The sequence below is a fragment of the Beta vulgaris genome, chromosome 4, assembly GCF_026745355.1.
Source record: "Beta vulgaris subsp. vulgaris cultivar EL10 chromosome 4, EL10.2, whole genome shotgun sequence".
Lineage (NCBI taxonomy): Eukaryota > Viridiplantae > Streptophyta > Magnoliopsida > Caryophyllales > Amaranthaceae > Beta > Beta vulgaris.
The window spans coordinates 21113379-21126428 of record NC_079205.1 but is presented as its reverse complement, the minus strand read 5'-3'; the positions used below and the strand labels follow the sequence as shown (position 1 = coordinate 21126428).

The 13050-nt window shown below is 48.6% G+C and overlaps 2 protein-coding genes across 2 annotated transcripts; one reads left to right on the top strand and one right to left on the bottom strand.

Annotated features, from left to right (window-relative positions):
- Positions 1-589: 589 nt before the first annotated feature.
- On the top strand, positions 590-5092 carry LOC125496898 (uncharacterized). Its single transcript, XM_048642906.2, has one exon. The coding sequence runs from the start codon at positions 2256-2258 to the stop codon at positions 5079-5081; it is 2826 nt and encodes a 941-aa protein (XP_048498863.2). The 5' UTR covers positions 590-2255; the 3' UTR covers positions 5082-5092.
- Positions 5093-8042: 2950 nt separating this feature from the next.
- LOC130591080 (uncharacterized) lies at positions 8043-10965 on the bottom strand. Its single transcript, XM_057393989.1, has 4 exons — positions 10698-10965; positions 9397-9518; positions 8918-9328; positions 8043-8849 (listed from the first exon to the last, which is right to left on the bottom strand). Exons 2-4 carry the CDS (start codon positions 9487-9489, stop codon positions 8043-8045), a joined length of 1311 nt encoding a protein of 436 aa, XP_057249972.1. The 5' UTR covers positions 9490-9518; positions 10698-10965.
- Between the last annotated feature and the right edge of the window lie 2085 nt (positions 10966-13050).

Below are 13050 nucleotides of genomic sequence, written 5' to 3'. Positions count from 1 at the left end.
TATTGGCTTCCATTAGGCTTTGATTCGAAATACCCGAAATTGACCCGTTTAAAAAAAACGATTATAACAATTACTCTTTGGCACAAGTTCTCACTATGCAAATTAGTTATGTATACCTATAAAAAGCACGAAGAGGGCAGTTCCATATATACATAACAAAATCTCATAGTCAAAGAAACCATGAGATCAAAGGAGTAACAACTCCATACATAATAAAGGTGAGACAATCCATCATCCGATCCACAACTGTCCGATCCGAAAAGCATCCCAATCCGATGATGATCTGAAACATAATCCGAAATTCTGTCCGATCCGAAATGGTCCGGTCCGACTATAAATTTATCTGAAAACGGTGCGATCTAAATTGATCCGGTCCGAATCTGATCTAATTGATCCGATTGCTAGGTCTACATGAACCTAACCCCTTAAGATTTCAGGTCGAGTTGGATCGATGTATTTTTATTTTAGGTCAAAAATCTTAACGTAAATTTGGAAATTTCTGCTTAAGTTTAAATCGAAATATCAAGTTGGATCACCTTTTGTCATTCCTACCTAAAAATTCTCGTGCATACCCAAAAAAAAAAAAAAAAAAAAATCTAAAAAAATGCATGCAAAGTCAAAACGCCTTTTGAGAAGAGATTAGACCTTTTCTATTTAGTTCATAGTTATCTTGATTAGCACAGTCAGATGCATTAATTAGTCAAATTACTAATAGTTATACCTTTCATGAGTAAGCTTAAACCAAATCAAACCGCCCCCTTCAATCATTATATTACTTCATAAAATTCCATAACAAAAATTACATTATCTAAATTCTAAGCTATACCTAAATCCCATCTCTTTCTGCCATAGAAAATTCATATAATCACCTCTTAAATTTTGCTCTTTTTTTTTTTCTTTTTCAAAAAGATATGAATTGTCTTATAAATCTTATTGGGTGTGGGGCTGCAATCGTTGCACTAATGGCTCTTTGTAACGACTGCATCTATGGCAAGAAAGAGAAAGATGAGAAAAAGAAAAAGAAGATCAAAAATATTGAAAGGATAATAGCTACTGTTGATCATAATGCTAGTCCTCGCTTTGCTCGTGTAAGCCAAGGCATTTCTATTTACCGCAACAGCAAACGAGCTGAATATAGTGGTCGTTATGAAGATCACTTCTCACGTTCATGGTAATGAGACATAATCCTTACTCATAAATCATCATTATATGTTACTACTATATTCAAGGGAATGAAAACTTATTTAAGACAAATCACATGTTGCAGGATAAGACCATTATCATGTTAATGAGTTTGGGATTTGCTTGCAAATTATATATATTATGTGTATTGTCATTACCGTTATTTAGTGTTGTTTGACAAATAGGACTGTTAGATTGATTAACATTGAGGTTTTCTTTTGTACACATATGTATATATTATGTACAATGTTAGAAATGTATAAAAGATTTAGGATATCTGGATGATGGAAGTGTGATTGATAAGTTGATTTGTCAAGAAAGTTATCAACAGTCATTTGAAAGCAATAAAGCAATTTTTTCGCGTATTCCGTTAATTGTAAATTTGTAATCAATTGTTTATGGCCGTTGTTTGGGCCCCTGGTCTGGCCCAATAAAATATTAAAAGGCATTTCACCCCAAGCCTAGTTCTCTTATCTCAAGGAAGATCCACCAGCTTTTAGGGAGCAAAAAGCTGATTACCTTAAAAGGGTGGTGGCTCCCCTAGGTCTTGGGAGACCCCCAAAAAGGGTTTCCTGTCTGGGAAATCCCCAACAACTATAAATACCAACAATCCCATCAATGAGCAGGTATTCAATTCTCACCTAACAAAACCAGAGCTTCTCTCTCTAGACTTGGATTACTTTCTCTCTCTACCTCAATCCCAACTGACTTGAGCGTCGGAGGGGCTTTCCCGGGAACACCCCCGGGCCAGTTTTTCCTTGTTTTGCAGGATTGGAGACTACGAGACTCGGGATTCTAACCTAATTCGGGATTTGACTCTCACCTTAAACATATTACTCTTTTGACTAGTTTCTAGGCAGAAACAGTTTGGCGCCGTCTGTGGGGATACTACATCTCAAAGTCACGTACCGAGAGCAACATGGCACCCCGAAGGAAAACCACCCGAGGCTCACTGTCTCGTCAACCCACACCTCTCCAGTCTCACCAACCCAATGTCTTGGTCGAATCCCTGGCCATAGACGACAGGGGTCACCCCCCGTAACGATGAGCATTCTGCTCCCCGAGATGACCCTATGCCGGTCACGATGGCGGACATTGAGCGGATTGCCCGACAGTTGAACGAAAACATGCAGAGGAGTCTGCAGGAGCTCATAGCCGGGATCCCCCAGCTCAATCAAGGGGAGCCCCGAGAGCTGACCAGGGCAGAGACCCGTGGCCGGGATAACCCTCAAACTCACGCTCCTAACCGGAGCGAGCAACGAGTGGTAGGAGAAAGATCCCGACAGGCTCACTCTCAGAGGACCCAGAACTCGGATGCCAGGCGCATCATTGAAGAGAATAGGAAGCGCAGAGCAGAGCAGGACGCTCGCCTCCTTTTAAACAAGAAGAGAGAAGAAAGGGAAAGGACGCACCGTGAGGAGCAGGCTCACTCTCAAACCCCGAGGAGGGAGCGGGAGAAGTCTCCTGTCGGGTCCAAGAGGATGAGGCAGGAGGACGAAGCGGACTCAGGGCCTCCTCGGAACAAGACCAACACCTTGATCAATAGGGGGGTCCTCAACTTTATGACCCCCTTCAGTCGGGAGATCATGGAGGTACCCAACCCGGGAAAGGTTAAGGTCCCCACCATCGAGCAATACTCGGGCAGTAGCGACCCCGAGGATCATATGGCCGCCTACAAGGCTCAGATGAGTGTGCAGACGGGATGTGAAGCCACTTGGTGCCGCTATTTCCCGACAACCCTCAAAGGGTTGGCGCTCAGTTGGTTTTCGGGCTTGTCCCCGGGTATTATAACCATCTTTTCGGTTCTGGAGGCATTATTTCACCAACACTTCATTGCTGGGCGCAGGCACAAGAAAACCAGCATCCATTTAATGTCCATCAAGCAGCAAGAGCACGAGAGCCTTGCGGATTATATTAAGCGATTCAACGAGGAGTCGCTGAAGATTTCAGATCTTCAGGACGGGGTTGCGTTTACCGCCCTAATGTCCGGGCTTTGGCCGGGAAAATTCAGATGGTCCCTCGCTGAGAATGAGGTCACCACTTTCACCGAGGCTATGAGTCGGGCTCAGAAATTCATCCAGGCCTCGGATATCTGTAAGCCTGTCGGGGAAAAGGCTAAGAAGAAGAAGGAAGAACTCCCTTACCGGGAACCAAACAAAAGCATGAGGAATCACCAACAGTTGCTCCCGAGAGCAGTAGACAACGGGAATGATCCACGCTTCAACAGAAATAGGCGGGAAATTTATTTGGATCTTAAGCACAAGTCGGTATTACCCATTCCTCCACCTATCAGAACTTCCAAAGATAGGCGAGATCAGAGATTATGGTGTGAATACCATCGGGAGTGTGGTCACACTACGAAAGACTGTCGGGAGTTAAAAAAGGCCTTGGATCACTTGGCTGATCAAGGAAAGTTGAATAGATACATCAAGCACCCCCGAGAGAAGGGGAAGGAGAAAGAAGCAAGAAACGATAGCGACAACACCGATGGGTATGTGGGTGTCATAGCAGGGGGTCATGCCTCGGGAGGATCATCTGGCCGCGCTCGCAAAGCCCATCTCCAAGCAATGACACATCGGGTGTTGGAAATAGAGCCCATAAAGGCGAGGTGCCCGGTAATGACATTCGGGGAGCCTGACCGGCACTTACACACCCCCCACGATGACCCACTGGTCATTGAAATGAAGATAGCAAACTCCCGGGTGAAGAGGATCCTCGTTGACAGTGGATCCTCAGCCGACATCATCACGCTGGATTGCCTACTCAAACTCAAGTATACCGAGAAGGATGTGATCCCTACCAACCAGCCGTTAATCGGTTTTGGAGGCGGGTCGGTCTATCCTCTTGGCCATGTTAAACTGGCTGTAAGGCTCGGGGAGAGGGGAAAAGGGAGGAGTCTACCAGTAGACTTCCTCGTCGTAGACACCCCGCTGCCTTACAACGTCATTATGGGTAGGCCCACCATGAACAAAATAAAAGCCGCCATCTCGGTATATCAGTTGCTGCTCCAGTATGAAACCGATGATGGGCAAGTCGGGAAGATTTATGGTGACCAGCAAACAGCCCGGGAATGTTACGTCAACAGCTTTCGAGCTAAGGCACCCGAGGAGAAGAAGGAAAAGAAGAGAAAGAGAGAGGAGCCAACAGAAACCCCCGCGGGACTCGGGATTTATATATCCGAGAACCCCAAGCACTATGAGCGCCCCCGACCTGTGGAGGAGGTTGAAGAAGTCGTGATAGATCCAGAAGTCGGGCATACATTGAGGATTGGCGCAAACCTCAATCCCGAGATCAGGGGTCAGTTGGTTCATACCTTGAAAGAATTCAAGGACGTATTCGCTTATTCAGCTGCTGACATGCAAGGGCTGAACCCCGACTTTGCTTCCCACGAGCTAAACATCAAGGAGGGGTTCCGCCCTATCAAACAAAAACTCAGGCATCAGGGTCCCGAGAGGAATGCCGCAGCTGCTGAAGAAGTAAAGAAACTACTAGAGGCGGGAATCATCGAAGAATGCCAATACACGGAGTGGTTGGCTAATGTGGTCTTGGTGAAGAAGGCCAGCGGAGCTTGGCGTATGTGCGTCGACTTCACAGACCTGAACAAAGCATGTCCTAAAGACAACCATCCCCTCCCGAAAATTGACAGGTTAGTCGACTCTACTGCAGGTCACGAGTTGCTTAGCTTCATGGACGCCAATGCGGGATACCATCAGATCCCCATGGCTGAAAAGGACCGAGTCCATACTGCCTTTGTCACGGCCCAAGGCGTATACTGCTACAAAATGATGCCCTTTGGGCTAAAGAACGCAGGGGCCACATATCAAAGAACCATAAACAAGGTCTTTGCAGAGCAACTCGGGAGGAACATAGAAGTTTATGTGGATGACATGATTGTGTAAGAGCAAAAGAAAAAGACCATGTAGGAGATCTGAGGGAGACCTTAGCAACACTTAGGCGCCATGGTATGAAGTTAAACCCCAAGAAGTGTGTGTTCGGGGTAACTGGCGGCAAGTGTCTGGGGTTTCTGGTAGACGAGAGGGGGATAGAAGCGAACCCCGACAAGATCAATGCAGTACTGAACATGTCTTCCCCAAGAAACGTTCGGGAAGTGCAAAGGCTGACGGGGTGCCTCGCCGCTTTGGGGCGCTTCCTGTCCAGATCAGCCGATAAAAGCCTGTTGTTTTTCAGGGCCTTGAAAAGAAAGGAGTTCGACTGGGACACAGAGGCTGAAGAGGCATTCCAGCAATTGAAACAACACCTGGCAACGCTGCCTAAACTCATATCTCCCTTGCCGGGAGAGACTCTCTACATATACCTCTCGGTATCAGAGCATGCACTCAGTGCGGTGTTGGTGGCAGAAAGGGAAACATCTCAACACCCCGTCTATTTCATTAGCCATGCTTACCGAGGGGCAGAGTCGAGGTACAGTGAGGCTGAGAAAATGGTGTTCGCCTTGGTAATGGCAAGCCGGAAGTTGAAGCCATATTTCCAAGCGCATCAGATCATTGTCCTAACCGGACAACCTATCAGGAAGTTAATTGAAAACAGGAATCATTCAACTAGAATGACTGAGTGGGCCGACCAGCTAGCCGATTACGGGTTGGAATATGAACCTCGTCGGGCGATCAAAGCACAGGCCTTGGCGGACTTCATCAGTGAATGTTGCTCCCGACCGAAGGACATCGAAGTAAGGGAGTCGTGGGAATTACAAGTAGATGGTTCCGCAACCAAGTCGGGAAGTGGGGCTGGACTGGTCATCCTTCCCTCTGTCGGGGACAAAATGGAGTACGCGGTGAAATTCGATTTCCTCGCCTCCAACAACGAGGCCGAGTATGAAGCACTGATCCTAGGCTTACAAATTTGTATCACAGCGGGAGCCCAGAACATCTTGGCAAAGTCCGACTCCCAACTGATAGTCGGGCAGGTCTCGGGGGAATACGAAGCTAAGGAGGATAATATGAATGTACTCAACAAGACCCGACAACTAATTCAGAAGCTAACTTCCTTCAAAATCCAACATTTCCCCCGGTCGAGAACCAACAGGCTGATGCCCTGGCCCGTATGGCTAGCTCAGCTGAGGGGTTAGCACCTCGCAGCATAATTTGGGAGGTCCTTGAACAGCCAAGCATCAACTCTTTGGAAGTGAACTCTTTGAACCGCACTGACACCTGGATGGCTGAAATCATAGGGTATCTTCGGGACGGATTCTTACCCATTGACGAGAAGGAGGCTGAGGCCCTTAAGAAGAAGGCGGGATGGTTTCTCTGGCATGAGGGCAACTTGTACAAAAAATCTTACACGCACCCCTTGCTAAAATGCGTCACTCCATTTGAAGGGAACTATATTCTAAGGGAGATCCATGAAGGGGCTTGCAGCAGCCATCAGGGAGCCAGGACAATAGCCGGGAAAGCCCTAAGGGCGGGATACTACTGGCCCACCCTAAAACGTGATGCAGAGGACCTGGTCAGGAAGTGCCCTAATTGTCAACTTCATGGAGATATACCTCGGGCCCCGACCAATCAGCTCACCACTATCCAAGCTGTCCTTCCATTTGACAAGTGGGGAATGGACCTCATAGGTCCCTTTCCCGCCGCTTCGGGGCAAAGGAGGTTTCTCTTGGTAGCCATCGACTATTTCACAAAATGGGTCGAGGCGGAACCACTGGCCTCCATAACGGATAAGCAGGTGCAGAACTTCATATGGAGAAACATCATCACCCGTTTCGGGGTTCCCAAGACTCTCATCTCGGATAATGGAAGGCAATTTAACAGTGGGCCAACCCGGGAGTACTGCTCCAGATTCGGCATTAGAACAAGGTTCTCAGCAGTATCCCGACCCCAGACAAATGGTCAAGCAGAGGCTGCAAACAAAGTTGTGCTGAATGGGATAAAAAAGTCTCTGGAAGGAGCTAAGGGAAGCTGGCTTGACGATCTCCCGGGGTATTATGGTCAGCAAGGACAACAGTGAAAGAGGCAACTGGCCATTCGCCTTTCAACCTGGTTTATGGAAGCGACGCTGTCCTTCCTGTAGAAGTCGGGATACCATCCCCGAGAATGACATTCTACGACTACGAACAGAACGAAGAAGAAAAAACCAGTCAATCTCGACTTACTTCCCGAGACAAGAGGCAATGCTCTGCTGAGATCCATTCACAACAAACTACGAGTAGCAAGACAGTTCAATCAAAGGGTCAGGGCTCGCCCTATCCTAGTCGGGGATTGGGTAGTGAGGAAGGTGGAAGCTACAGGCCTCACCCATCTCAAAGGCAAGCTCGGGCCAAAGTGGGATGGACCTTACAAGGTTGTCGCCGAGGTCAAACCCGGGACATACCGACTTGAGTCACCAGAAGGCACCCCCTTGCCCGACCCTGGAACGCAGACAATTTGAAGAAGTATTTTATCTAAGTAACCTTGTAACATGGCCACACTTGAGCCATTCCTGTAATCAAAGTGTAACATGGCCACACTTGAGCCATTTTGTAATCAAATTGCAAGCCAGCTCGGGGTACTCGCCAGTCCCCTTTTTGAGCTTTAACATTGACTAAAGCCGCCTTGGCCACACTTGAGCCGTCGGTTTTATCATTCGTTACAACTCGGGGCCACTAGCAATACCTTATTAGAGCTCGGTATTATTGCAATAGTAATGAAAGTTGACACTATCTCATATTTGCAACGAATGATAAGCATCAATAACAGAAATTTCGGCAAATAGACAAATGAATTTTGTAAGGAAATACTTCATTTCATCAAAGGAAAGTACAACATAAAGGTCCCGAGAACAAACTCTCAGGAACCATAAGAAAAATCTAACCCAAGAACAAACACTCGGGATTTAGTACATCAAAGTTTAAAACTACATATCTAAACAGCAGCAGTCTTGGCAGGGGAGCTGTCGGTACTGCCAGTACCATCCTCATCATTGGAACCCTCCGATAGAAGGTCCTCTGGTTCAACGTCCGCATCGGGGTTTGGAGTTGGAGCCTCGGGAGGTGTGGAAGGAAGATCAGTCGGGTCCTCAGAAACCTTCGAAACCGAAGGCTGAGGCGCTTTGGAAGCAGATGATTGAGGAGGATCTTTCATTGCAGCCTTTTCGGCATTCACTCGCTGCTCCTCGGCTATGCGAGCGTCAAACTCAGCCTCGACCCTCGACCAGTCCAAAGAGGAGTCGGGACCGACCAGGATTCCCTTTAACCGCTCCTTCGTTTCCCTGACCGCCATCCGGTAGGAACGAGAAGCCATCTGTCCCAAGAAATCCATACCCTCAGGGGACCTCTTCCATCCCTCCAAAAATTCAGAGTGCCCAGCCTGTGCCTCTTGGGAGGCCTTCTTCAACTTGTGCGCGGAGCGCTTGGCTTTCTTCTCTGCGGACGACAGCTTGACGCGTAGCTCGTCCAGCTCCTTCTGAAGGGTGTTCCTCTCGAGGGTAACAGCGTTAAGGTCGTCAGTCAGCACCTTCTGATTATCCTTCAGTGCTTTATGCTCCTTGACAGCAGTGGAGGCTTTTTCGAAGGTCTCCTTCTGAGAATTTAACTCGGTAGTAAGCCGAGTAACTTCAGCGTCCTTCTCCTGAATCTGCTTCTTAAGGGTGTCAATCTCCCCTTTCAGCTCAATAACGCCCTCCTCAAATTGGGAGCGACGATTTATCACAGAAGTCATACGAATGGAGGTCTGCAAGATAAAGCAAAACATAAGGAAAACCCGAAAGAGAAATAAAAGAAGTCGGGACAGGTACTCACCTCAAGCCAGGACTCGTACAATGCATTGATCTCGCCCATGCCCAAGTCCAAGAGTGCCTTATCATCGGCATCGGTATAGAGGGTATGAAGAGCAGACCTCACCCTAGCCATCTTCTGCGCCGAAGAAATAGAAGTAAAGGGAGTATCAATCCCAAACTTCTCGACTCGGGTACGCTTCTGTATAGGCTCCTCAGAGCCCATCAAAGCATCCTCGGGAAAGCTCGGAGCCTTCCGCTTGCTTCCCGATGAAACCCCAGACGAGGCCTTGTCAGAAACCTTCGAGGCTAAAAGCGAAGGCGCCTTAGCCGCCAACTCCGCCTCGGCTTTTGCAGCAGCCTGAGCCTTCTCCACATCCGACTTCACCTTACGGGAGCGGACGTGAGGCTTCTTAGCCCTCTTAGACTCGGTATCCTGAATGAAAAGACAGTTAGCAAAACAGAAAAATACACTGTCGGGATTAAGTGGGAATTAAGACTCACTTTTGGAGCCGGGGGTACAGACATAGTCTCTGCGTCCAGTTCCGCCAAGAGCTTAGCTGCCAAGTCGTGGCTACTGATGAATCGCTCAGCCATCACGGGATCGAGTCGGTGTCGGGCTAGAACTGAAACAAACAAAATGTCAAAATTTAGCATAAACAAGATAAATTGCACATTTGGACAAGGAATTTACCCTTATCACAGATACAGCTCAAGCCTACAGCCGCCAAGAACATCTCGTTCCGGATATCATGGCGAGTGGGCAACCAATTCGAAGGCACATAAGCCAAATCCCCCGAATGTATTCTCGGGGTCGTAGAAAGGTATATCCCAGCAACCGCCTCCTCCCGAGACATTTCAGGAACCGTCTGATTCAATCTAAATCTGGGACCTTCCTCGGGGGGTAGTATGGGTATCCCCCAATCACCACTGGTATAAACATGGTAGAAGGTTCTTCTGAATCCTTTTTGGTTAGAAGGAGGATCACGAACCACTTTGTAACCTGGGCGACACTGAAAACGAACCACCCCGGACCATGGCGCTCAGCCGGGCCAAGCATCAAAGTAAAAACATTACGCCACAGGCGCAAGCTCGGGGCCACCCCGAGAAGATCACAAACAGCAATGAATCCATTTATTGTTAACCAGCTGTTTGGAAGTAAGTTGGTCAGAGTAAGCTGGTAACCATTCAGTAGGTCCTTGATGAATGGGTGCAAGGGAAACCTAAGGCCCATCTGCATGCTAGATGGTACACTGAAACACACCCAGGGGAGGAGTCAATACCGACTCCGCACTCTTGGCCCTCACCACAAAGTAAGGGTCTTGGATCCAGAACTTGGTCCCAATATACTTCGCATTTCTCTCCATATAAGTCATGAAGCTGGCCTCGGGAAAGAATGTATGAGGGCCTCCCTCGGGATCTAAGGAAGGAACCTCTTGTCCGGAGGTGGTCGGGGCTTCATCTTCGGGTTCTTCAGAAACCGTCACCACCTTGTCCGACAATAACCTATCCAGATAACTCGAACTACAGGGTTTATGGGCCAAGGAAACATCAAAAGGTCCCGGGACAACCCCTTCGTCTTCCTCGCTCAGGGAATCCGATGGAGTGGTAAGAGGAATGGCCTCGGGAACGGTGGAAGGGTCCTCACAGGGAACCCGAGTACTAACCAAGAATCCATCTACCCCCCGTATCTCCTCAGAAAGTCTAATGATAGAAGAAGAAGACTCACTAGGATCCGACTCGGGATCCATCCTAAACACCTAATAACAAAAATAAGAAAAGAAAAGGGACACAAGGGGGCGTACCTTCTCAAACAACAGTCGGGAGCGGAAACCGAGACGCGCGCTAGGAGGACTCGGGATCGGACGAAACTCTAGAAATTCTAGAGAGAATCTAGAGAGGAATTCTAGAGAGAGATTCTAGAGAGAGAGAGAGAGAGATTGCAAATGATTTGGGATGTGGACAAATTCTCTCTCCATCTCTAATATAACCTCAAATCTCCCCTCCGCGTCGCGACAACCTCTGGACCCTCAATGGGCCCCAAAAGATTGGGCCAAAATGGAAAAAGTCCAAGTCAAGTTCAGGACCCCAAAAGTCCAAATGGCCAAAAGTCAGGTCAACGGTCAACCCTATTCTCAAGCCAGGACTCCCTCCAATCGCCCCCGAGTTGGGCGCCCCTACTTGGTCAATCCAAGGGGCTCAATACTTAGCCAAATAATGAGCTAAGTTCCATCATCACCAACTCGGGATTACATGGGGCCTATTGGCCCCCGAGTTGGGTACCCCTACTTGGTCAATCCAAGGGGCTCATACTTAGCCAAATAAGAGCTAAGTTCCATCTCACCAACTCGGGATTACATGGGATGGCCTATTGGCCCCCGAGTTGGGTACCCCTACTTGGTCATCCAAGGGGCTCATACTTAGCCAAATGACGAGCTAAGTTCCATCGTCACCAACTCGGGATTACATGGGATGGCCTATTGGCCCCCGAGTTGGGTACCCCTACTTGGTCAATCCAAGGGGCTCAATACTTAGCCAAATGACGAGCTAAGTTCCACCATCACCAACTCGGGAATACATGGGATGGCCTATTGGCCCCCGAGTTGGGTACCCCTACTTGGTCAATCCAAGGGGCTCAGTACTTAGCCAAATAATGAGCTAAGCTCCATCATCACCAACTCGGGATTACATGGGATGGCCTATTGGCCCCCGAGTTGGGTACCCCTACTTGGTCAATCCAAGGGGCTCAATACTTAGCCAAATAATGAGCTAAGCTCCATCATCACCAACTCGGGATTACATGGGATGGCCTATTGGCCCCCGAGTTGGGTACCCCTACTTGGTCAATCCAAGGGGCTCAGTACTTAGTCGAATAATGAGCTAAGTTCCATCATCACCAACTCGGGATTACATGGGATGGCCTATTGGCCCCCGAGTTGGGTACCCCTACTTGGTCAATCCAAGGGGCTCAATACTTAGCCAAATAACGAGCTAAGTTCCATCGTCACCAACTCGGGATTACATGGGATGGCCTATTGGCCCCCGAGTTGGGTACCCCTACTTGGTCAATCCAAGGGGCTCAATACTTAGCCAAATGACGAGCTAAGTTCCACCATCACCAACTCGGGAATACATGGGATGGCCTATTGGCCCCCGAGTTGGGTACCCCTACTTGGTCAATCCAAGGGGCTCAGTACTTAGCCAAATAATGAGCTAAGCTCCATCATCACCAACTCGGGATTACATGGGATGGCCAAGGGACTCAAGTAGGGTCAGCCCAAATAATGGCTAAGCTCCGTCACGACCAACTCGGGACCCCATAGAGAAGTCCATAGGCCCCGAGTGGGATACTCCTGCTTGGTCGCTCCTTGCCCAAGTCTGTCTCAGACCAACTCGGGGTAACAGGAGGCTCTTGGGTCCCCCTCCATCCCGAGGCCGACAATAGGCGAACAAACACCTCCCCCACTCGGGATTTGAGATGCCGCGGCATGTCCGAGTCGGGATTGCGTGCTTATGGTTGATCGCTTCCCTCCACTCGAGAATTCATCATACCGCACTCGGGGCATCAGGGCGCTCTCGGGACGGCGCTCACACTTCCGTTCAACGCTATAACCCAGAAATCCCACTCGGGATTTCAGCAATTGACGTGGTGGGAGGCCGCGAAGTCCTCGGGTCGGGGTCATTGTTGGACCCTCAGCCAAAACTCCCCTCGGGGTCTAGTAACTCCCCTCAAAAATCCCCTCATCAGTGGAAGAACTCGGGACGGGCTCCCGGACCGAGAGCCAGCTCAGGAAAAATTCGCCAATCAACCGCATTCTGAAACCAGAGTTCATTTACGATTATTTGGCGCGGGGCTAATTGTTTGGGCCCCTGGTCTGGCCCAATAAAATATTAAAAGGCATTTCACCCCAAGCCTAGTTCTCTTATCTCAAGGAAGATCCACCAGCTTTTAGGGAGCAAAAAGCTGATTACCTTAAAAGGGTGGTGGCTCCCCTAGGTCTTGGGAGACCCCCAAAAAGGGTTTCCTGTCTGGGAAATCCCCAACAACTATAAATACCAACAATCCCATCAATGAGCAGGTATTCAATTCTCACCTAACAAAACCAGAGCTTCTCTCTCTAGACTTGGATTACTTTCTCTCTCTACCTCAATCCCAAC